General features: G+C 43.4%; 1 protein-coding gene across 4 annotated transcripts in view; it reads left to right on the top strand.

Moving 5' to 3' along the window:
• The window catches only part of KLHL13 (kelch like family member 13), a 151,078-nt gene that overhangs the window by 35,704 nt on the left and 88,702 nt on the right, over positions 1–26,672 (top strand). Inside the window, exon 1 of one of the 4 annotated variants that reach the window (XM_073543478.1) lies at positions 957–2,127. The exons of 2 other annotated variants lie outside the window; for them this stretch is intronic. In XM_073543478.1, coding sequence (XP_073399579.1) covers positions 2,048–2,127 — 80 coding nt within the window. In that variant the 5' untranslated portion in view covers positions 957–2,047. Of the gene's footprint in view, positions 1–956; positions 2,128–2,239; positions 2,805–26,672 lie in introns of those variants that run through there. One more of the 4 variants, XM_073543475.1, reaches the window with a different exon arrangement.

Here is a 26,672-nt window from a genome sequence, read left to right as displayed (position 1 = left end):
TCCAGGAAAGCTGTCAGGAGATTCATTCTGCGCGAAGCACAAGTAGCATGAATATATAACTGGCTCTGCTGTATATTTTACTCTCGCTGTGGCTTTTCAGACCAACCGTATTTGGAATATTTGGTTGGGCACAATGTCCCCGATTCCTGAAGATCTACAGCGTTCATCAGTTAGGCAAGGTGTGACATCACGCCCCAGCTCCGCACATTGTTGCACAAGTTGCAACTTACGAACGTAAGGTGGCTGGCGAAAACACTTTGATGCATTATTACCGGTGTGTCTTGGATGATTAATCTGAAGCATGTGTCTCCATGACCAACTCCTGAAGACTGACAGGTCTCTCCCTATGTGTTTGTATAGAAGGAGATCTGTCAGTCTAGGGGTGCTGTGCATGGAGGAGCCGCCAGAGACCGGCATCGGACAGGTCATCTGAGACATGTTCCTAAGCTGAATTGTCAAAAAATATTTTCTCTGAAATGCTGCGTTTCTCAGTAAATGATACATATCTGTAGTGACACCTCTCAATCACAATCTCCTCTCAGGTTCCCTTTATATTTGTGTATGTGGCTTTCTGACCCGGATTCTGAAACCTACTGTATATTGGAGTGGGTGCCATCTTGAAGGAGAGGGCTGTATCGGTATATTCTTTTACTGTGATTTGATACATGCACTTCCTCCATTCTTTTCACTACTGGCCCCCTAATACGTGGATTGTGTGTTTGCAGTTTGCATCTGACTATGATACATACCATCTAGCATGCTTCTAATCCACGGTGCATTGGTTTTCCTCTCCTTGCCTTTCCCTTTGTGTGACTTGTTTTTTAACTTTGCATTTTGTATCTTGTATTGTTTTTTGCTATAAATAAAGTTTAGTATATATTTTTTTTTTACACTTTTTTTGCTGGTTGGACATTTTTCTTGTGATTTTGTATTTACGACTGAGTTACTGCACTGTTTCCACGCTAATCCTAATGTCACCAGATTAACATTCACTTTAGCTTTCATCTATCACATTGTAGAGGTCTATTGTTGATCAAGATTGTGCTCAAACCTCTCTGTTTTTCAGTCTTTGTTTTAATGACAGCCAGATTAGTTGACTTTGGATCTCTCAGGTGCCATATTATTTTTCTGTGTTTTATTTTGTACTGAGCATTATTGCAATAATATAATTAGCATTTTTCTGCAATATTGTACATACGACCCTACACTTGTATACAGATGTTGAAGTACCGAATGTGCGCGGCACATAGCAATGACAAGCTGATAGAGAGTGGAGATAGATACTTTGTAGTATGTCCTTTCATAGATAAGGTTAATGACTTGTATAGCCCCCTGATATGGATATAGCAATGATAACATACACCCCCCCCCTTTTGTAATAAATACACGGTATTGGTGTTGCAGGGCACACCGTCAGCAGGGGGCTTTTGTAATAGATCCAGTGCTCTTTTGTCTAACGATTAGCTGGTGCACACCATATCCCTTTCTGTCGAGTTGCCTGAATCGCTTATTTATCTGCTGCCCCCATTTGAGATCTCGCTGCCAGTGAGCAGACAGAGCCGGGAGCGGCAGAGTGGCCCCCCAGATGGACACCTGCATGCCTGGCTTCCCTGTCACTACTTTAGGCAATTTGTGATCTGTACCTGGGGGGGAGGGCTGAGCATTGAATCAGATTGTTGATAACGTCCCCACAAGGACTGCTATTAAGAGCACGCTTCTCTCCTGCAGAAGACAGAGCTATCCCTGATCCTACAGCATGGTAGCCGGCCAGGACGCTTCTCTTCCAGAATGTGGCCAAAGACTAGGGAAATGAGCTAGCTGTCACAGCCATGCACCATGCAGACATGTCCAGCCCTTCTTCTTTGCCTTTTTCCGTCCCAGTGAAGGATTAAAAGGACTGCTTGATGCATCGTTTTATTTTTTGATGGTGTTATTTCTCTTCCCCGTTCATTATGGCAATCTTGCAATGCGTGACCAGAGCTTGCTCCACAGGAGGACCGGCTGCTGAATTTAGCCACTGATCACCCACTAGCCCTGGCCTAAGGCTATGCTGAGATTTCTATCCCATTTGTATTGTTGCAGCTCAAAGGACGAGTGTTCCGAGGATGACAAGTGTATTCTGAGTAGGTATGTTTTGTTTCATGCAAATCCCCCCCCCCCCAACCCCTCTTCTTTCCCACCCTCTGTATTAGATAGATATCAAGCTTTTAGAGCCGTGGGTGCTTGATTAGAGTGCTGCAGTGTCCTTAGCCGAATTCCATTACAGTCAAGTTTTTATTTGCATCAGATATTATTTTAGCGGCTTTATAATAAGGCTGCATTGTACCGCTGTGTGCAGTGCGGGATTTACTCTTTTTTTTTTTTTTTTCCCCACTCCTCACTCTTCCTTTTTCCCATCTCCTTTACTAACCCACTGCAGTCAACGCTTCCCTAACGAGGTGGCACTATTGAGGTAGAGCAATAGACTCATCGGATCGCTTTAGGGGACAGGAGGATTTAAAAGGCAATGCCTGGCAACCCTCTTTTTACAGATTGGAAGCATCAGTCTGAGGGCACTGGCATAGTCATTTGCTTGTGTGCAGAGCATCGTCATCATCAGCAGCAGCAGCATCCTCTGCCATGTCAGTAGTGTGTTGGATGGAGGTCCTAGTCGGTAGTCTGTTATGGAAACGCTGTTTACTGTTATTGTAGTACCGTGGTGACAACATGCCATTGAAATGGAAAACCAGCTCTCCTGCTATCTGGAAATTCCCAGTTCCCGTGCTTAAAACATCCAGGTCATCTCTGCTTTCTCCAGCATACATGTAAGTGAGAGACACGAGGAAACCTCTAAGGTGGGCTTTTATTTAAGAGAATACCCTCTGGACAAAAATTCGGCAGCAGCATTCTGCATTTCAAAGAAAAAAAAATCCAAGGAGAGAAAAGTTGTTCCCGTCTGTAATCTATTATTCAGATCACCATAGTTAATTATCGTTATTACCTATATCACTGCAAAAAAATCAAAATCTTTGTCATTATTGGGTATTCTACATTGAACAAAGGTCCATCCTTAAGCTTAGTGATCTTTTGTAAGTTTCCCTGAACGACGACCATTGGTGTTTTCAGCCCTAAACCCACTGTGGTTTTATCTTTTTTTTCTTTTTTTTTTTTTTTTTTTTTTGTTTGTTTGGGGAGTGGGGACCAAACCATACCTGCCGTTGTCTGACCGATGATGTGTCCAGTTTGTGTGCCGTGCCAAACAAACCTTCATAAATCATGTGCACCCATGATTTATAGGACGTGACCAGGTTTGCTGCCTCCTATGCCTTTTCTCAGTCCCATGTAACGCAGAGCATGTGTATGTTTTGTACATGCAATTTAATATTGTGTTTCCGGTTTTTGTCTTTGCCTGTCGTGCTCTTTATGAATAGCTTTTTTTTTTTTTACACCTGTAAAAACTATTACTTTATCTGTCTTTTATTACTTAGTTAATGCAAATATCAAGTTCAATAGTGTTTGCTTTTCAGTAATTTTTAGTAAAGATTTTGGAATCATGAACTTGTCATAATATATATTATTTATATCCTGTGTAACTCTTTGGTCTATTGTCCCTTTCACATCAAAAGTAAAATTATATAATGGGTGTAATGATCCGTAAGGACACCCCACTGTATCACGGCTGTGATTCCTGGCCTGACCACTGGTCTTGTGACCTCAGCGATCAGTATCACAGGTGTATATGATTCTCTCCATTCTGGTCACGAGACCCACAGTCCGGCCACCACTTGCAGCCGTGATACGGATGGGCAAATAGTCGTTAACAAGGGTCCTTCTTCACCCTTTTTAAAACTCTGCAAAAAAAAACAAAACAACCCTGAATGTTCTGTGATGACCGCAGTTAGCCTTAATATTACATGTTGGAGGTGGTTTAATTACTCTATGGGGTAAAAAAAATGCATTTGATTCCAGGCAATGGAAATCCCTGGCAAACCTTAGTGACCCCCAGCTGTACAGCATTGGGACTGTCAAACAGCTCCTCATATGTCAGCTTCCATGACCCCTGGAAGTGTGATAGAAGGGGAGTGAAATATTAGGGTTAGTAGTAGTCACACTTAATTTATTAAACATTTTTTCTATTTGTCTCATAATGGTCATGTATGGCGGTGTCACCTTTTATGCAGTGCTGCGTTACCTCTATGACCTGTTCATGAAATCTTCTTGGTTGCATATTATATCCTTGCTATCTGATTTTTTTTTTTTTATACCCCCCCCCCCTTCAAGACAAAGGAGGAAGCAAAATGCAGATGCAGCCTCAAGTGTAGTTTAGCAGGGGTTAAAAATGGAGGACTCCCAACAATGGAGCTCTTTTTTGTTAGACAATGTACAATGAAGGCTTTTGTCACCTGTCTTCCGCCTAAGATTTGCACGTCCCACATTTATAGCAGATTGGCTTATTAACCCTTTCTCTCGTGATCCATTGACTTGTGCGATGGTCGTGAACTAGACCCTCCTGTACTGTGGACTTCTCCGATGGGTTCAGAGACCTCCTCCTTTACCAGGAGGCAACAATGACTTACATGACTTTACCTCCGAGTTTACACAGGACTTAGACTCTGTATAATTGACAGGGCATGATATTGGAGGCACACGCACTAAATTTATTTTGCTACTTGTGCATTTCCTGTGCTGGTACATGTTTTAGGAAACCGCTTCAGACCTCATCATGTAGCTGGAGCATCCCGGTATCTCGTAATATCTGTGCATATTTCTCAAATGTATGAAAGAGCCACATATTTGTGATTGGGGACTACAAGAGTATTATTAGTCAAGCTGAGGTGACTAAGACATGGGTGTTGTCAGTTTGTAGGTTGGGTGTTGTGGTAAGCCACTACTGGGATGACTGCGACACTATTAATGTATCTCTGATCGGACTCCTCCTAAAGTAAACGGTGTAAAATAAGAGCGTAATAATTTTGGGAGTCCAGAACCTATGATTTCATCTTTGTGTAGTGTATCCTAGTCGTCATCTGTTCTTTTAATGTTGCTAATGGGTTTTAGTGCTTTTTGAATTTTCACTTTTATTTTACAGGTCATTGAATTTTTTTTTATCAAGCACCCTTGTGTGCGCGTCTAAGTATCTTGTGTGGCCATGACCTGATTTTGATGATGAGTTTCAGCTTGGGGCCATGCACATTTTTTTGTTTCTTGTCCTTATGACCCATTTTCCTTTTGGTCTTGGCGTGTGTAGAACTTGATAGCGTTATAGATAAGATTACATGATTTGATGCTGGATATCTCAGAGCTCTGTGTATGGGATGAGTTTTTATGACTAGCAAGTGCTGTCTGATGGTCCGTATATCATGCAGTCTTCTCAGTGTGGAGTCGGCCGTGGGCCTTTTCTAGTTAATACACCTTGTGAAAGGTCCTGACAGGTAGAGGTTTATATAAAGCGCTCAAATGTCGCTCCTTCGTCTCATCACCAAATTTTTTTTCCTGCTTTTTGTAGGATAAAGTGAACCTTTCCTCCTTTCTAGGTTGGGGTTGCACTTGGTCCAGCATAAAGCCATATAAAAATAACCTCTTTATACGTGCAGAGAGGCAGAAGGATCGGTATATAGTCATGGATACATGGCACCGTGCAGTTTTCTGATCGCAGATGAATTATGTCAAGTTTTTGCTTCTATTTATGAGTAGGAAGAAAGTTTTGATTAGAATTCGAGACAGTAAAACTCTGTTAACAGAAATTCATTGCTCCAGTTTTGAAATGGTGATTGATCTACAGCTCTAGTGAAATCCTAATTCATCTTGATGATACTTTGATTCGCTAACATACTTTATATTTGTTCTTTATTCTTCATGGACACACAGGTGATAGTGGAGATAACGTAATTCAGAGCGACTCTATACATGGCCATTTTTTGCCTATTGTTTTCGTTATTAGCCTTCTTTTTGGTCGTTTGTGTCTTTCACTTGACTAAATAATACGTTTGTTGCTAATGTTTTATTCTTTTTTTTGTCTTTTGATTTTCTTGCTGATTTGATCCTTTTGTTGAAGTTTTGGGGTGCCCAAGCAAAAAGAGGGTAATCCTGTAACAAAAAAGAAAAAAGAGTCACTTAGGCTTGGTGCAAGTTGATTTGGGAGACCCAGGCTATTAGCCACATCGGTGTTCTGAGAACTGCCGGATACCTGACCACATCAACAGTTCTTCTGTTATGCCAGCCTGGCTCGATGTCACCATTGCAGTGTGATGTTGTGCCAAGCCGGCTAATCGGAAGAAGAGCTGTGGGTGCCATTAGGTAAGAATTGATTTCTAGGGCAATGATTACTGATAAGACAATGGATGGAATACTTCAGATCAATTTGCTCCAGCTGTAGTCACTACTTAAAAATTGATGTACAAAAAAGTGATAATCATGTATTAAAGGGTATCTGTCAGCAGGTTTTAGCTATGTTATTTGAGAGCACCAGGAGGCAGAGAGCCAGTTAGCTATTTTATCTGAGCGCACCAGGAGAGGCAGAGAGCCCAATTCCAGAAATAATCACTGTTTAATCTGCTGTAGCAGTGCTCTGAATGCTGAGCTGTGTATAACCCCATCCCCACCACTGATTGGCAGCTTGCTGACAGTGTAAACGGGAGGCTGCCAATCAGCGATGGAGGCATTATATATAGAGTCAGTGGACCACCTAGTCCTGCAGTAATGTGATAATCTCCTGCTAATAAAACACTGTATTGAAACTACAGCAAGCTGCTGAGTATGTGATACATCGCTGGCATCAGGCTTTCTGCCCTTACGTTATGCTGCTCTCAGATTATATATGCAAAAGCACAGTTGGTAAAAGGAGAAAGAAACCAATCTCTTCAAATGATAAATCCAACTTCCTCACCAGGCATATATCCTCAAAAGCAAGTAAGTGAGTGCAAATATAGTAGAATCTTTATTGAAAGTTGATTAAAATATCATAACTAAGCAGCTGCAAAGCCACAAAGGAAAAAACAACCCTTGACAACAAAAATATGAGGCACATAGACAGGGACAATATTGACCCAAAGGTGAGTAGAGTGTTGGGATATATTATTTAGGATACAAAACTGACGGGTCAGTACTAGTAGAGGTGGTCCATGTAGCAAAAGACACACCCCAGAGAAGAAAATAATCTACCGTAAATCAAATCCCCACTTGTAATACTAATAAATTAGTCATAAAAGAATAAGAGAAAAGAACAATCTCACTGATTTAGAAAGTTCAGCGCAGTTATGGCACATAGACTCGTGTCTTGTTGACTCCTGCTCCTTGTTCTTGTTGGAACTAACCCTTAGGCCTCTTTCACACTTCCGTTTTTTACAATCAGTCACAATCCGCCAGGTTTTGAAAAAAAACGGATCCTCAATTTTTTTTTGAGGATCCGTTTTTTTCCCATTGACTTGCATTAATGGCGGATTGTGACGGATTGCTGTCCGTTGCATCCGTTTTTTGTGAGGATCCGCCAAAAGTTGCTGTCCGTGACCATCCTCAAAAATTTCAAAACGGAGCTTGTAACGTTTTTTTCTCTGGCGGATCCTGCAAACACTGATTTAACCCGAATTTCTTTCTGGGTGCCGGACAAAAAAATTCTCTCTCTCTCTCTCTCTCTCTCTCTCTCTCTCTCTCTCTCTCTCTCTCTCTCTCTCTCTCTCTCTCTCTCTCTCTCTCTCTCTCTCTCTCTCCAACGATTCCTTTAAATGTCTTCATTTTCAGGATCCGTCTGAAAACGGATCCTGTGCCATCCGTTCACATCAGTTTAGAACGGATCCGCTTGTCCGCCTTTTTGGCGGATTATAACTGATGCAAAAAACTGAAGTGTGAAAGAGGCCTAAGAGTGCCCTGCCGGCAATTGTCAACCTGGTCAGTTTTAAAATTCTGAAGAGTAATCCACAGCTATCCCTACATCTAAATAATAGATCTCACCACTCTACTCACCTTTGTATCAATTTTGGCCTCACATTTTTGTTGTCAAGGGTTGTTTTTTTTTTTTTTTACCTTTAAGGGTTTGCAGCTGCTTATATATGATATTTTAATTAACTTTAAATAAATATTATGCTCTGAGATTAAATAGCAAAAAAGTTGGTGACAGATTCCCTTTTAAAGGGACTCTGTCAGCACAGTATAACTGTAAACCACATACAAGTGCTTGGTGCTTCATGGCGGGCCAATTATTTAACTGCACCTTTCCACCCGCTAGTTTTCCATCTATCTCCACCCTTCTTTGGCTCTACGAAGCCAGACCTGTCAATCATATAAGGGGTGTGTAGAGGAAAAGGGACTACAAGCAGACGGGAACGTGTACAGGTGCTTCTCACAAAATTAGAATATCTTCAAAAAGTTAATTTCTTTCAGTTCTTCAATACAAAAAGTGACACTCATATATTAGATAGAACCATTACAAACAGAGTGATCTATTTTAAGTGTTTATTTATGTTAATTTTGATGATTATGGCTTACAGCCAATGAAAACCCAGAAGTCATTATCTCAGTAACTTAGAATACTTGATAACACCAGCTTGAAAAATTATTTTAAAATTCGAAATGTTGGCCTACTGAAAAGTATGTTCAGTAAATGCACTCAATACTTGGTCGGGGCTCCTTTTGTAGCAGTTGCATCAATTACTGCATCAGTGCTGCATTGCATGGAAGCGATCAGCCTGTGGCGCTGCTGAAGTGTTATGGAAGCCCAGGTTCCTTTGATAGCAGCTTTCAGCTCGTCTGCATTGTTGGGTCTGGTGTCTCTCATCTTCCTTTTGACAATACCGTATAGATTCTCTATGGAGTTAAAGTCGGGCGAGATTGCTGACCAATCAAGCACAGGGATACTGTTGTTTGTAAAGCAGGTATTGGTACTTTTGGCAGTGTGGACAGGTGCCAAGTCCTGCTGGAGAATTACATTTCCATTTCCAAAATGCTTATCGGCAGAGGAAAGCATGAAGTGCTCTAAAATCTCCTGGTAGATGGCTGCGCTGACTTTGGTCTAGATAAAACACGAAACTTCACACTAGACCTCAATCAGCTTGGATTGTGTGCCTCTCCACTCTTCCTCCAGACTCTGTGACCTTGATTTCCAAATGAAATGCAAAATTTACTTTAATCTAAAAACCACACCTTGGACCACTGAGCACAGTCCTGTTCCTTTTCTCCTTGGCCCAGGTAAGACGCTTCTGGCGTTGTCTATTGGTCATGAGCGGCTTGACACAAGGAATGCGACACTTGTAGCCCATGTCCTGGATACGTCTGTGTGTGGTGGCTCTTGAAGCAATGACTCCAGCAGCAGTCCACTCTTTGTGAATCTGCCCCAAATTTTTGAATGGCCTTTTCTTAACAATCCTTTCAAGGCTGCGGTTATCCCGGACACTTGTGCACCTTTTCCTTCCACTCTACTTTCCATTAATATGCTTGGATACAGCACTTTGTGAACAGCCAGCTTCTTTAGCATTGACCTTTTGTACCCTCCGTGTGGAGTGTGTCAATGACTGCCTTCTGGACATCTGTGAAGTCAGCAGTCTTCCCCATGATTGTGGAGCTACTGAAACAGACTAAGGGACCTTTTTAAACAATTAGGAAGACTTTTCAGGTGTTTTTGTTAATTATTCTAATTTACTGAGATAATGACTTTTGGGTTTTCATTGGCTGTAAGCCATAATCATCAACATTAACAGAAATAAACTCTTGAAATAGATCACTCTGTTTGTAATGACCCTATATAATATGAATTTCACTTTTTGTTTTGAAGAAATGAAATAAATTAACTTTTTACTCTTCGCCACGACAGCACCCACTTGGAGAGAGGGATCCGCCCATAGGAACAGGAAACCTACAGAGATAAAAGAGGGCGGTCCGCCTCTCCCCCTCAGTTGGTTTCCTGTTCCTAAGGGGAATCGCAGGATACACTACAGTCTTACCTGGGCCAAGGAACCGCCTGTGCAGTTGCTGCGAGAACGGCAGGGGTTCCGGTCCAGAGGCAGCAACGGGGGAGTGCTGGAATCCGGCTCCCTCCTCGGCTGGGATATACTACGAGCCAGAAACACCGGTACCGGGTGGCGCCGAGCGGTGTTCTTCTGAAGAGAACATGACACCGGCAGGAGATCTATTCCGGTCCATGTGGGGGCGCAGGAACCGGAGAAAACGGCGTTCCTGAGGGGCTTCAGCGTCCAGGAGAACGCTCATACAGCGCGGCAGGAAGTGGTAAGGAGGAGCTTCCGGGTCACCGGGGGCTCCTCGGCTCACAGCGCATGCGCGGCTGGGCGGCACCACAGACGCAGGCGCTCCCCACCCTCCAGAGAGGAAGAGAAAAAAAAAAAAAAATGATGATGATTTTACTAGCTGAGCGGCGGCTAGAGGAGCGCTGAAGCGCATACTAATAAGCCGCAGATAGGCGCACCTGGAGGGGGAGGTACCAGGTATGAAGGGGCTTACAAAAGGCCGGGGGCTAAAGTATACGGCGTGCAATCATGTCTTCACCAAGGCAGGACACGCATCCCCAGGCAGGCGATGCAGCAGCAGCCAAGGACCACGCAAGACGAGGTTCCTCGGATCGTAGCCACAGAAGCCACGCTAACAAGCCTCCTTCTCAGCCTCCTGAGCCGGTACCTACAGCTTCTCTGGGTGAGTGGACGTCGCTCTGCCTATCAAGCTGATGATATGTCTCTCTCTCTCTCTCTCTCGATCTCCCTCTCTCCTCCGTCATAATGTCCCCATCTCAGACTAAGAGGAAGGAAAAGTCAAAAAATAAAGAATGTGCCCTGTGTACATGTCCGCTACCGGACTCTTACACAAAAAGACTGTGCAAAAGATGCGTTAACGAAACGGCGAAACAGGCATCAACATCAGCCGTTGATATAAGGGCCATAATTAGAGAAGAACTACAGGCCTTAAACCAGTCTAGCAGGCCTACTAGTATCGAAACTACTAAGCCATCAGGGGCCGTAGACACCGATGAGGGCGAAATAGCCTCAGATGATTCCAATGCATCCACATCAGCGTCCTCCTCAGAGATGGAGAGCCGTTGCTGTTTTCCTTTAGATAATATGGATAATTTAGTTAAATCAGTAAGGAATACAATGGGATGCACAGACACAAAGGAGCCACAAACGACTCAGGAAATTATGTTTGCGGGGCTCACGGATAGGAAAAGGAGAGTTTTTCCGGTCATTCCAGCAATAAAAGCTCTGGTTAAGAAGGAATGGGAGAGACAGGACCAGAGAGGATATCTGCCCTCAACCTCAAAGAGAAGGTACCCCTTTAGCGACGAAGATTTGTCGACATGGGGTAAGGTCCCAAAGGTGGACGCAGCAGTGGCCTCCGCCTCAAAGCAAACGATCCTACCGGTAGAGGACACAGGGGTGCTAAAAGACCCTCTTGACCGCAAAGCAGACGCTGCTTTAAAAAGGGCATGGGAGGCGGCTACCGGTATGTTTAAACCGGCAATAGCCAGTACATGCACAGCTCGTTCTATGCTAGTCTGGATCGATCAATTGGACCAGCAGATAGACCAGAAGATCTCCAGAGACAAGCTACGTGCCGCCATACCACTAATCCGTGGCGCAGCAGCATATATAGCAGATGCTTCTGCGGATTCCTTACGCATGGCAGCCAGAACAGCAGGATTGGCTAATAACGCCAGACGTAGCCTATGGCTTAAAAGCTGGAGAGGTGTCACCCAGTCCAAAACAAAGCTGTGTACCATTCCTTGCGAGGGTGAGTTCCTATTTGGGAAAGCCTTAGATGAAATCCTTATGAAGGCAAAAGAAAGGAAAAAAGGATTCCCTAACCCTCCTCTCCCATATTATAGGAGGGCGTTTAGGAGAAGACCATTTGGTCGGGGAAGAACAGCAGAAAATCAAAACCGCTGGACTACAAAGGAAGGAAAAGGCAAAGGTGCCATGTTTAGGGGATCCTCCTTCCGCAGGGACAGGAACTGAGGAACCAATCCCTCCAGTAGGAGGAAGGCTAAAAAATTTTCTTCGAGAATGGGAGAAAATTACGGCTAGCCCTTGGGTTCTGGGCATTATTAAAGAAGGGCTAAATATAAAATTCCATCATGTACCCAGTAATTCGTTAATTATAACATCCTTCAGCTCACCGGTCCAACAGCAGGCCCTGGAAGCTGAAATTTGGAACCTACTGAACAAAAAAGTTTTGGTCCAGGTTCCTAAAGGGCAGGAAGGGAGAGGATTTTACTTCCCTCTCTTTCTGATATCTAAACCAGACGAATCATTCCGGACGATAATCAACCTAAAGAGATTAAATTCATTTATAATAAATCATAAATTTAAGATGGAATCCATAAGATCCACGATTAAACTTCTCTTCCCCAATTGTATGATGGCAGGCTTGGATCTGAAGGACGCTTATTATCATATTCCCATCCATTACAGATATCAGAAATACCTCAGAGTGGCGGTCCTCCTCGATGGCAAAATACAACATCTCCAGTTCACAGCCATGCCATTCGGCATTTCCATCGCACCACGAGTATTTACAAAGGTGATGCTGGAAGTGATGGCTTTTTTACGCCAGAAAGATACACTAATAGTACCCTATCTGGATGATTTCTTGATAGTAGGGAATTCAATTTGACAATGTAATGAGCGAGTTGCTGATACAATCTTGTCCCTACAGGCCCTAGGGTGGATAATAAACTTCAAGAAGTCCAGAATCGAGCCGCAGTCTATCCAATCCTTCCTGGGTCTCGAGCTAGACTCCATATACCAAAAGTGTCTGCTGCCACAGGTAAAAATTTCAGCAATTAAAAAGGTTAGGATAGCAATAGATCGACCATACATGTCCTTAAGGGAAGCAATGTCCCTTCTGGGATCCCTCACGGCTTGCATCCCGGCAGTTCGGTGGGCCCAGTTCCACACGAGGAAGCTACAACACAAAATTCTCATAGAGGAATCTCGTGTCCGGGGGAATCTGACAAAGAAAATCACGCTATCCCAGGGAGTCCTAACCTCCCTTGCATGGTGGCTAACGGACGATAACCTAGCGGGGGGAGTACCTTGGGTTATAACACCCTCCCGTATAATTATCACGGACGCTAGCCCCACAGGATGGGGAGCCCATATGGGGAATATTTTTGCCCAAGGCCTATGGGATATAGGCGAAGATAAGGATTCGTCAAATTTAAAAGAACTAAAAGCAGTCTATCATGCAATTTGTCATTTTCTTCCACAGTTGCAAGGGGAAAACGTAAGAATCCTTTCGGACAACACCACAGTAGTCGCGTATCTGAACAGACAAGGCGGAACTCGATCAGTCATCTTAATGTCTTCCGCAAGAAGGATTTTATCCCTAGCAGAAAAACATTTTTTGTCTCTTTCAGCCCTCCACATAAGGGGAAGAGACAATGTCCAGGCAGATTTTCTAAGCCGCCATACACTGCGACAAGGAGAGTGGTGTCTAGACCGGGGGATATTCAAACGCATCGTGTCGCTATGGGGTCTACCCCAAATAGATCTCTTCGCCACCAGAGAAAACAGGCAGGTGCGAAGGTTCTCCTCTCTAAATATAACAGACAATCCGGAAATTCTGGATGCACTCCAGGCCCCGTGGCAATTCAAACTGGCATATGCTTTTCCACCAATTATACTACTACCACAGGTGATCAGGAAGATCAGAGCAGAAGAAGCACGGATAATCTTAATAGCACCATTCTGGCCCAGAAGGCCTGGTTTTCGTGCCTGCAAGCAATGTCAGTGACAGACCCGTGGGTGCTCCCTTCAACCCCCAGGCTCCTCTCTCAGGGGCCATTCTTCCATCCTCAAGTGGACAATCTCCACTTGACGGCCTGGAACTTGAAAGGGAAATGTTAAGATCAAGGGGATTCTCGGAGGGATTAGTCAGTACACTCCTACTAAGTCGGAAAGTGGCAACGACAAAAATTTACACCAGAGCATGGAGAAAATTTCTAGAATCACACACAGGCCCTGATTCTGGAGAAATTCCAATCACAGCGATCCTAGAGTTCCTACAGAGAGGAAAGGAATTAGGCCTATCTGTTAATACACTAAAAGTCCAGGTATCGGCTCTAGGGGCCCTCTATAGTTATAACGTGGCAGGCAATAGATGGATAGGTAGATTCATCTCGGCCTGTGAACGGAGCGAGCCAATGCACGTACCTAGAGTTCCTCCTTGGGACTTAAACCTGGTTCTGGAGGCTCTAACACGTCCTCCCTTTGAACCATTAGACTCAATATCCCTTAAACACCTATCCTTCAAAACGGTACTGCTAGTTGCACTAACCTCAGCCAGAAGAGTTAGCGACATACAAGCACTCTCAATAGAACCTCCTTTTCTGTTGACATTTCAGGATCAGCTAATATTAAAACCAGATCCCTCATACTTGCCAAAGGTAGCAGGGAAGTTTCATAGATCGCAAGAGATCCACCTCCCTTCATTTCTTAGTAACCCTTCTTCTCCAGAGGAAGAAAAGTTCCATACACTAGACGTTAGAAGAGCTGTGTTACAATACATCGAGAGGTCTAGCAGCTGGAGGAAGAGTAGGGCTCTGTTTGTTTCCTTCCAGGGCCAAAAGAAGGGATATGAAGTCACAAGAGGTACTCTGTCCCGGTGGATCAGAGACGCGATCAGTCTGCCATATTCCGAGAGCAATGAAAATCCTCCGGAGGGTATCAAAGCACATTCCGCCAGAGCTATGGCTTCCTCTTGGGCAGAAAGGGGAGACGTCGCAATCGAATCTATATGTAAGGCGGCAACCTGGTCTACACCCTCTACCTTTTATAATCACTATAGGCTTGATTTATCATGCTCATCTGACCTAGCCTTTGGTAGAGCGGTCCTCGGCACGGTGGTCCCTCCCAGGTGAAGGTCTCTGAAAGTCTCTCCAAGTGGGTGCTGTCGTGGCGAAGAGTAAAAAGCCGGATTACTTACCGGTAATGCTCTTTTAATGAGTCCATGACAGCACCCGTTCACTAACCCTCCCTAGAAGTTAACATTATGTATATACACCTTCTTAGTTGTAAAGTTAATAAAATTAGAATATTGGACAATAAAATGGCCTAATAATTGGCGGTCCTCCTGGTACTCTGAAATCCAACTGAGGGGGAGAGGCGGACCGCCCTCTTTTATCTCTGTAGGTTTCCTGTTCCTATGGGCGGATCCCTCTCTCCAAGTGGGTGCTGTCGTGGACTCATTAAAAGAGCATTACCGGTAAGTAATCCGGCTTTTTGGTGCTATTCTATTTTTGTGAGAAGCACCTGTATGTAAATGATTGGCCCTGCCATGAAGCACCGTGTAGCGGGACTTAGATTGAAAAGTCATTCTGTGCTGACAGAGTCCCTTTAAATTGCCACTTCATGAGACAGAGGTACTTAATTAGTGTGGATTTTCTGTGTTTTATGTGAAGATTTACATGCAGATGTGGATGCATAAAATTCGCAACATAGCACAATACCAGTTACAATAATGAGATTTCAAAAATCTCATCTACACGTTGTGTCAATTTTCCCACATGTAAATTGGCCTGCAGTGCGGATTTTAGAATCTGCAGAATGTCAATTCTTTGTGCGGAATTAATTGTCAGATTCGCCCTTTGCAATTTATTGGGTAAAATTCTAAAGGCAACACATGCAGATTTTGATGTGGAAATGCTGCAGGAACATTATTGTTATTGTTGTTGTTGTTGTTGTTATTATTATTATTTATATAGCACCATTAATTCCATAGTGCTGTACATGAGACGGGGTTATATCAAATTACAGATATCACTAACAGTAAACAAACTTACAATCACAGACTGATACAGAGGGAAGAGGACCCTGCCCTTGCGGGCTTACATTCTACAGGATGGTGGGGAAGGAGACAGTAGGTTCGGGACATCCACATTAAAGCTGCTACTTTTACAGGTACCATTTTCCAGGCTAAAGACACATCTGATCCAAGCAGGGCAGTAGTTCAGCAGTCAGGGATGCATAATGTAAATGATGGTTCCTGGCTAGAAATGGCTATAGCAGCAGATACATTGTGGCTATAAGTTTTGGATGAAAGCCTTGTCTTGCACTGTAAGTAAAGATCCTGAAATTAGAAGATCTGAGGAGGTGTTCCTCCTCCTGTACCTGAATGTCTCAGTGATGAAAGGAAGACTGGTAGCATGAATTTTTGTTCATTTTATGGCCATTCTTATCAGCCAGAGGACATAACTTGATCCTTAGTGTAAAATCCACTCTCTACTTCTCTGGAAACACCATTTTAACTTGCTGGTTGTCGCCAACTATATATATATAAAACTCAAAATCTGTAGTAGCCTGCTCTATACAAATCCACAGTTCTTGCCCGATTTAAGTGAAATTTGGCACGTCCCCTCTCCACCCACAGGAGCAGAATACTGCGCATGGGAAATCTCACTAGCGTCCACCCGTTATGAGATTGGGGCCCCCGAAGTTAGGCCCTATACATATAATGGAAAAATGTGAAGGTGAAAGTAAGGCTATGTGCACACGGTGCAGAATTCCCGTGGAAATTTCCGCAGGAATTCCTGAATTCCATTCCGCGAAATATGTGAGCAAATCGCATCCGCCTATTTCCCGCGGAAAAACCAGCGATTTGCAAGCGTAATTAGCTTGCAGAATGCTAGCGTTTTCCAAGCGATATGGAGCATCGCTTGGAGAATTGATTTACAGGTTGGTCACTCTCGTCAAACATAGTGTTTGACAAGTGTGACCAACTTTTTACTATTGAGGCTGCCTATGCGGCATCGGTAGTAAAAAGATCTCATGTTAAAAATAATTAAAATAAATAAAAGTGTTTTTCTTACCTTCCGGCGTTCCGCGCAGTGTTCTTGATCATCCAAGCAGTGAAACTGCACTCATCAAAGTGACCAATGACCTTCTGACAGCAAAACGTAACGGTGACCACTCTCTGCTCATTCTTCTCGACCTTTCTGCAGCTTTCGATACTGTTGACCACCATCTCCTACTCTCTAGGCTCCAGTCACTAGGCATTAAGGACACTGCTCTCTCCTGGTTCTCTTCCTATCTCTCTGACCGCTCCTTCAGTGTTTTGTTCTCTGGCTCCACGTCATCTCCTCTTCCTCTTGCTGTCGGGGTACCTCAGGGCTCAGTCCTTGGCCCCCTTCTTTTCTCTCTCTACACGGCCCCAATTGGACAGACCATCAGTAGATTTGGCTTTCAGTACCATCTTTATGCGGATGACACACAACTATACACGTCTTCCCCCGACCTTACCCCCGCTGTACTACAGAACGCCAGTGACTGTCTGTCCGCAGTCTCCAATATCATGTCCGCTCTCTATCTGAAACTCAACCTCTCCAAAACTGAACTTCTTCTGCTCCCACCGTCTACTAACCTCCCTAAATCTGACATTTCCCTCTCCGTGGGTGGTACCACAATAACACCCCGGCAGCAGGTGCGCTGTCTGGGTGTTATGTTTGACACCAATCTCTCCTTCACATCCCATATACAATCCCTTGCCTGCTCTTGCCGCTTACACCTAAAGAACATCTCTAGAATCCGCCCTTTTCTCACTATGGAAACAACAAAAACCCTCACTGTTGCATTGATCCACTCTCGCCTGGATTACTGCAATGCTCTATTAATTGGCCTCCCCGTCACTCGACTATCCCCTCTCCAGTCCATACTTAATGCAGCGGCCAGGATCGTCCATCTGGGTAACCGGTACTCGGACGCGTCCGCTCTTCGCCAGTCCTTACATTGGCTGCCCATTCATTATAGGATCCAATTCAAAGTACTTGTTCTCACCTACAAAGCTCTCCACAGTGCGGCACCCCCTTACATCTCTTCTCTCATTTCTATCGGCCTAGCCGATCGCTGCGCTCTGCAAACGACTTTCGACTGACCTCTGCACTAATCCGTACCTCCCACTCCCGACTCCAAGACTTCTCCCGTGCTGCTCCTATCCTCTGGAATGCTCTACCCCAAGAAATCAGGACTATCCACAATTTGCATAGTTTTAGGCGCTCCCTCAAAACACACCTGTTCAGAGCGGCCTATCACATTCACTAATCAGTCATTCTCTGTGTAAGTGTGCGTGTGTAGCCCATTCACTATCTCCATCCATCCTTCACTCCCGCAAGATGGCTGGACCTTCAATGTAAATACACCATTGTAAATACACACCTCTACTCTGTACTCTGTATCTCCCTCACCTCATTGTAGATTGTAAGCTCTCACGAGCAGGGTCGTCTTATTTTGCTTTAATTATTGTATTGTTAGCGTTGTTACTTATGACTTGTGTTTTGAAACTGTTAAACTGTAAAGCGCTGCGGAATATGTTGGCGCTATATAAATAAAGATTATTATTATTATTATTATTATTATTATTATTATTATCATCATCACAAGGCTCCTGGCAGGTCCCGTTCCCAGTGATGCATTGTGGCAATGACCTTTGATGACGGCGCGGTCTCGCGAGACCGCAACGTCATCAAAGGTCATTATCACAATGCATCACTGGGAACGGGACCTGCCGGGAGCATCGGTGAGGCCTGGGGACGCTGCACGGGACATCGGAAGGTGAGAATATGACGATTTTTTTTTATTTTAATTCTATTTTTTACGGGGATATGGTTCCCAGAGCCCGGAGGACAGTCTCCTCTCCTCCACCCCCTGGGTACCATCCACAAATGTTCTGCTTACTTTTCACATGGTGGGCACAGCCACTTGCGGAAAGTAAGCGGAACAATGCATTCCTATGTGGGCGGAATCGCCGCGATTCCGCAAAATTAATGAGCATGCTGTGCAGCATTAGCACAGCATTGCGGAATCCCATATGAATATATGGGATGCTTTTTTTTGCGTTTTCGAGGCAAAAATCGCGCGTTTAAAAACGCCAAAAAAAGCTGCGTGTGAACACAGCCTAAAAGTGCTGAGGGGAAAACAGTTGTGACTGACAGGGATGGATTATAGTCACAGCGCCAAAGAATTGCTGCAGTGCTAAACGGTCTGCACCACCACACACAACACACAAACATCACACAGACAGCACACATACACCAACCCACAAGCACAACACCACACAAATGCCACAACACAAAAACACCAGAACACTGTTAGACAAACACAACACAAACACCACCCCATAAATGCCACACGCGCGCGCACACACACACATGCAAGGACCACCCACGCATACAAACACTCAGGTGGATGCACCTTACGCACACGGACGAACATTACTGAGCAGCAATATTGGTCAGGCGAAAAATGGCTCATAGTAAGATTGTCATTATTGCTTACTATACAGGGAGCTTTCATCACTAAAGCTGCTGAGGTGAAGTGAAAGCTGAGCTCTGATTGGTTGCTATGGGCAACTAGACAAGTCTGCCTGTGAGGTGGTTTTTATTACTGAGATGTGCGCTCCTTCAGGTCATAGTAATAATGTGTGAGTGCTGCTCTGTATTTACTATTCATCTATTACATCTCTTATCAGTGTCAGGTGAATACTAAGGGGTCATAATACTAAGGACTGTTTTTTAAAATGCCGCCCAAAAACCGACCATCTATAGGGTAAATTCATCCAAAAGTTAAGAAAGCAAAGAGCTGAGATAAGTGAGCAACGTGACTCGCGGCTTGAAAAGAAAGAAATGAGACAGGCTAAATGTAAATTTTCCCATCCATGAAAGACATCCGACTGTAGTTCATCTCAGTGTCCATGATGAAAATGGGCAACAAGTTTATTTTACTCCCAACAATGCAGAGGAAAGAGCTGCTCGACCACCCAATACAACATCGACCGCTTTCTTTCTCCAAATTGACCAGACTTTGATATTATGAACAGAGATATTCTGCAAGAAAAAAGCTATGATTTGGAAAAATGTGAAGAATTTGTCATATTAAATAATCCTCTCTTGGTTGATGACCAAAGATTGGCCTATATGGCAATTATGGCTCAGATTTCCAGTGGAAATGGGGGACTGTTTTTCCTAGATGCATCAGGAGGTACTGGTATAACATTTTTAATTAATTTGCTGCTCGCAGAAATTCGCTCATACAATGACATTGCCTTGGCTGTTGCATCATCTGGGATTGCGACCACTCTTTTAGATGGAGGGCGCACGGCTCATTCAGCGCTAGGATTGCCCTTTAATCTAGCGCTGTCAGAAACTCCTGTAATATCACTAAGGGCTCTGGGAAAGCTAAGATATTACAAACTTGCAAAGTAATTGTTTGGGATGAATGCACCATGGCGCAAAAGAAAGCAGTCGAGGCCCTTGATCGCACCTTGAAAGATCTGCGGTGAACTGATTGTTTAATGGGGGGAATTGTAATTTTTGCAGGTGATTTCTGCCTGACATTACCTGTCCTTAAGGGAGCAACACCAGCGGATGAGCTGAATGCCTGTCTAAAATCATCTTATCTGTGGTTACATGTTCAGAAGCAAACTCTTACTACTAATATGCGGGTTCATTTGATGGGAAATATAACTGCAGACAAATTTACACACCAGCTACTATGCCTTGAAAATGACAGGTTCCCTACTGATTCCACTACTGAGTATATCAAAATTTAGTCCATGTAATCAAAGCTGGCTCTTCAAGTCATCAATTTATCAAACGCACCCGGACTTATATCAAATTAGCCAAAGAAGCGATCCAGTAAATAATATCCAAAATAATTTTTTACTAGCTTGGCCTGTGTGAAATTTTCGCACTTTGGTCGGCGGGGGCGCAGGCAATTTCAGAAAAAGCAAGCTGGTCAAATGTAAATGTATTTCATGAGATGATGAACACAGACAGGTATTTATATGTGTAGATTGGTAATACAATAAATCGTTTTGATAAGTAGAGGCCAAAAAATGTTTTACGGTTGTGGTGCCACCTGCAGGTCATTGTCTTTCTGCAGGTTTATGAAAATGAATGTTTAAACTGTATTTAGTGATAAAATCGTGAATGTGTGGTTTGTTTGGCTGTTTCCTTGCTGAAGGGAGCAAGTTTACTTTTCAAATGGTGTATCGTATGTGTGGGGTGAAGTAATTAGCGAAAAAGCAGTGCACGTATACAAATGTGTTGGTAGTGTGCTTTGGGGTACTGTGGTGCCACCTGCAGGTCATTTTTCCTTACTGCAGGTTTATGAAAATTAATGTTTAAATTGTGATCAAATCATGTATGTGTGGTTTGTTTGACTATTTTTTTGCTGAAGGGGGCAAGTTTACCTTTCAAATGGTGTATCATTTGTGTGTGTGGGTGCAGTATGAACGGGGATACAAAGGAATCACTGAAAAACGGTGTTTAGAAATAATAGAATAGATTAAACAACAATTTAAAATCAACACATATCAATAAATATTAAAATAAACAAAATGCCCAGAAGGGGGAAACAACTGCCATTCATATAAATAATACGTATAGAACACTGCTCAATATTTGTGATCGTATTTCTGTTTAAACATATATAGTGCTGCTCATATCAGCTTCATTTAAGAGACCTCTATCACAGACTGTGAGCCCTCGCGGGCAAGGTCCCCTCTCCTTCTGTACTTGTGTGTCCCTTGTCTTACACATGTTTATTATACTTGTCTATATTTCCCCTTTTCACATGTAAAGCGCCATGGAATAAATGGCGCTATATAAATGCATAATAATAATAATAATAAACAAGTTACCTCCATAAAGTTTATAACATAATGCTTTCAGTAATAAATGGAGAAATATACATGTATCATATATATAAGGTCCGCAATATAAAACAGAAACCGCCACTTGAAAACAATCCAAGCTAAATAGAGAAGACCTACAAAAGAGCACTCAGAATTGCATTTGCTATGACTATAAACAAAGCACAAGGTCAATCACATAAAGGGGATCTGTCACCCCTTTTTTCAAATATGAGCTGCCGGCACCGACATCGGGGGCTTATCTACAGCATTCTGTAATGCTGTAGATAAGCCCCCCCCCCCGATGTAACCTGAAAGATAGGAAAAAAAGAGTTAGGCTATGTGCACACGCTGCAGATTCACCTGCGGATTTGTATCTGCGGATTCGCAGGTAAAGCTGCAGCTAAAATGACTTGCGGATTGGCCAGCAGTTTTCCCCTGCGGTTTGACACCTGGACAGTGGAATAGGTGGCAAACCGCAGCAGAATCTGCAGAAAGAATTGACATGTCAATTCTTTCTGCGGATTCAAAACCGCAGCTTTTCCGCAGTTGAAAATCCGTAGCATATGCACAGCAGAATGTAAATCACATAGACTTACAGTGAACTGTACACTGTCTGCAGAACTGCTGCAGATCCGCAGAGGCCAGATCCGCAGCGTGTGCATATAAGCCTTCGATTATACTCACCCTGGCGTTCGGTCCGGTTCGGCGCCTCCCATCTTCATACGATGCCGTTGTCTTCTTTCCTTCCTGTCGTGGCTCCGGCTCACTGCTCTGCCCTATTGAGAGCAGAGTCCTGCAGTGCGCAGGCGCCGGGAGAGGTCCGGTGCTTGCGCACTGCAGTATTCTGCTCTGCCCTCAACAGGGCAGAGCAGTGAGCCGGAGCCACAACAGGAAGGAAAGAAGACAACGGCATCGTATGAAGATGGGAGGCGCCGGACTGGACCGCACCCTCCCGGTGAGTATAATCTAACTCTTTTTACTTATCTTTCAGGTTACATCGGGGGCTTATCTACAGCATTACAGAATGCTATAGATAAGCCCCTGATGTCGATGCCGGCAGCTCATATTTGAAAATTGGGGTGACAGATTCCCTTTAAAGTAGCTGGCATTAATTTTGTTTTTCACATGGACAGTTGTGCGTTGCTTGCTCTAGAGTGGGTAACCCCAAAAATCTTTTCATATAGTCACCTGAAGGTAAAACCAGAAACATTGTTTACCCAAAAGCACTACAATACTGTAGAGAGTTGTTTAACTATAAGGCTATGTGCCCACGCTAGCGTTTTTAAACGCTCAGGAAAAGGATCCCCTTTCCCAGAAAACGCGCGGAAAAAGACGCGCGATTCTTGTGCGTTTTTGACGCGTTTTTTGACACGCGATTTCTGGGAACATTGGGGATGGCTAAAAACACTCAGCTATGGGGAAAATAATGAGCATGCTGCATTTTTAGCCGCTAAGCGATTCCTGAGCGGTTAAAAACGCATGCATTGGCACAAAAAGCCAAAAACGCATGCAAATTAATTAGAAGCATCTTGTAAGCATTTCTGCAGCGTCTGAGCCGGCACAAACGCTGCGGAAACGCTTACAAAAACGCAACGTGGGCACACAGCCTGAACCAATTTTACTCTTTTGTCCATGAACTACTTATAGATTACACTGGACTATGTTGTTAATTGGGTGTAAATGTTTTATATGTTTGTGTAAGGTGCATAAATTTTCATTTTTGATTAAAAAAGATAGTTGTAATAGTTTATACTACATAATATGTATTGAATATGTAAAATCAATAAAATTGTTGAAATAAAAAAAGTTGTTGTTCACATCAATGTTGTGTCAAATTAGTAAAATGCCAAAATAATAAAAATTTTAAGTGAAAAAAATTACTGTAGCATTCTGAAAATGTCAGTTTCTGGGTGACTCTGAAAATTTTACTTTACCTACCATAACCAACAATTTAATATATTTTCCGCAAGCGACGCCGCGGGTATTCTACTAGCAGCCGTATAAATTAAGGAATTTGATGAAGTTTAGGTATTTGCAATTATGGATTAGGCTAGGGAACACATCAGGCAATGTGGCCCTCCATTTAATTTGCATGCAAAAATTAGCCCATTTTAGCCATTTTGACTTCACATGTAACAGGTCTATGTATGTCTTAAAATTGTTTGCAATGTACATGTTGCTTGTGTTTGGGTCCTGCTTGTCTACAAATGTAAGTTGCAAAGTGGAATTTTGTGCACTTTTTTTTTTTTCCTTTTTTGCAAATTTGAATAGTGGAATACTTTGTGCACAGGCTGTCATTGGAGAAAAGCTTATATCAAGCCCTAAACCAAGTGTTCAATGGCTCACGTTTTTTAAGCACAAACTCATGATAAAGGCGCTTAGGTATCTGTATTATTTTTAACATTCATTTAGGTGCAGACTTTTGTCTTGTAGTGTTTTTCAATAAAAAGTTATTTTTATATAATGCTTCTTGTTTTATCTACACTTATTATGGTAGATCCATTTGTTTTTTCTTCTCGATGGGAGTGCCCTTTCTCTTTTGTTTCACTTCAGCCTGCCATTACAGTGAGGCGTCAGGTTACACCTCCTGTTTCTCTCTAGTGAGAGAAGGAGCCATGAGGCTGGGATTGGGAAGCACATCCAGATCCTGCAGCAGCTTCGTTCCTAGCAACAGATGTTTCTTCTCCAAGAGCTGTATTTCCAGGTACACAGCTCAGTCATGCTGTACACTGACTCTCCATGCTGCTCCTTACAGTTGGCCACATATGGAATTAAGGGATTCCTCTGTAAATGGTGTATGGGAGACGACACAGACTCTAATCTCCAACCAATATGTCCACGTGTCCAAAGGGAACTGAGCTTTGGAGCTGTAGTCAGCAGAGGGGAAAATTGGTCAAGATTGCCTTATACAAAGTCAAAAAATTACCAAAAATAGCACACAAACATGACAGCTTATTCTGAAGAGGTACCTCGGAACAAGTCAGTTTTTTTTTTTGTTCCTTAATTTTCCTCCTCCTCTTAATTTCTGGAGCCATAACTTTTTTTTTTTTTTCAGCATATCCATGATGGCTTGATGTTTGTAATGCGAGTTGCAGTTTCGAATGACACCATTCATTTTCAAATAAAATATACTGTGTAAGGCAGCGCTTATTGTCAGTGTTTGGGACACTCACTTGGCAGCTGATTTACGTCACACAGGAACACTTTCCAAGTCTATGTCATTTATTAAACAGCATAAACCATGTTAGGCCTCTTTCACGCTTCAGTTATTTGCATCAGTTCAAATCCGCCAAAAAGGCAGACAAGCGGATCCGTTGTCAACTGATGTGAACGGATGGCACAGGATCCGTTTTGAGACGGATCCTGAAAATCAGGAAATTTAAAGGAACCGCTGGCGAGAGAGAATTTTTTTTTTTTTTTTTTGTCCGGCACCCAGACAGATTTTGGGGTGGGTTCAGTGTCTGGAGGATCCACCGGCAAAAGAAATGTTGCAAGCTCCGTTTGGAAATCTTTGAGGATGTTGACGGACACTAACTTTGTGGCGGATCCTCAAAAAAACGGATGCAACGGACGGCAATCAGTCAGGATCCGTCAATGGGGAAAAAAATGGATCCGCAAAGAAAAATGGCGGATCCGTTTTTTTTCAAAATTCGCTGATCTTGTCTGATTGTCAAAAACGGAAGTGTGAAAGAGGCCTTAGGCAACACAAAGAATACAGTCTTGCATCAGACAGATTAATCCTTAATGATCGTAGTAGAGCTCTGCTCTCTCAGTTCATTAGTGTCCATAGAGCATCACAGGAACCAACAGTTATATCCCCATGTCTGGGGTTACCTCGCATGAGCTCCGGCTCCAGATGCCGACTCTTTGGTAGTCCTCTCTCTAAGGGAAGCTGCCGAACTGGGATAACCGTCCCAGACAACGCCTTGCTCACCAGGTCACCTGACAGTCCAGATCCACAGACGGACAGTAGCTCCCCCAATGCAGTGCTGTCACAGACTCTGCTCACACACGTGGCCGGTCGGGTGCTGTTCAGGGGTCCGTCCCTACTCCCAAGGACTCCCAACACACCGGCCTCACCAGGTCCAAGGTTGCAGCAGGTGCTATTCAGGAGGGCTGCACACCTTCCAACACCTAGACCCTCCAGGACCTTCCACCCTTAGTGATTCAGGTACACACTTTCTCTCCATGTGACCTACCCTAGTCACCTTATATGGTCTGTAGCCACGCCCACCGGATCACATGGCTATGACCTCACTAAAGGTCCTCTTACACACACAGGCTTTACTTTGGGCATTCAGACACATGCCCCTGGGTGGGTTTGTAGTACACTGGTCCCACCCATCTCACCAGCCACCTGGAAGCTCCCCCTATTACACTGCATCAAACAGTCAGCAGTACCTCTGCTGATGAACACATGTTCCAGCTTCCATCGCAAGGCACCCACCCTTGTGATCCATATCGGCCATTCACAACCCTGCCGCTCACCATTTCCCCATCAGAATAAAGGAAACGCCTGCATGCATGTCCTGGGAAGCCCATACAGCGCCCCATAGTTGTCACAGGGGTCTCTGCATCACAACTGGAAAACATGGAAAAATCTTACAAATGAGATACAGTGGTAAAAAAGAAACATAATTCCACCATAGATTTTTTGAGTTTGATTTTATGGAGTTCATTGAATGGTAAAAAATGACCTGTCAATATGATCCTCCAGGTCAGTACAATTATGGTGAGAAAGAACTTTACGTAACTTTTATTTTTTAAATTTCACTTAGATGTGAAAAAAAAAGGTTTGTATCACTATTTTTTTTGACTAGTAAGGTTTTTATTTTTCTTTGGTGCTGTGTTGGGTCTTGTTTTTTGCGTGGCCACCTAACTGTTTCATTGATGCCATTTTGGTGTTCATACGCTATTTATTCTATTTTTGTAGGCAGGTTTGGTGACCGAAAAAACACTATTCTGGCCACTGCATTTCTGACGGCTGCAATTGTGACGTTGTCTGCTGTCAGGAATTTTTCATTACTAGGGATACGGTCACTGTGTAACGTGTGCAGTCCTCATATTTT

Source organism: Dendrobates tinctorius, unplaced genomic scaffold (assembly GCF_039654945.1).
Source record: "Dendrobates tinctorius isolate UK_male_01 unplaced genomic scaffold, ASM3965494v1 ptg000133l, whole genome shotgun sequence".
Classification (NCBI taxonomy): domain Eukaryota; kingdom Metazoa; phylum Chordata; class Amphibia; order Anura; family Dendrobatidae; genus Dendrobates; species Dendrobates tinctorius.
The sequence above is the reverse complement of the archived record's forward strand: the minus strand, read 5'-3'. Positions and strand labels throughout refer to the sequence as shown.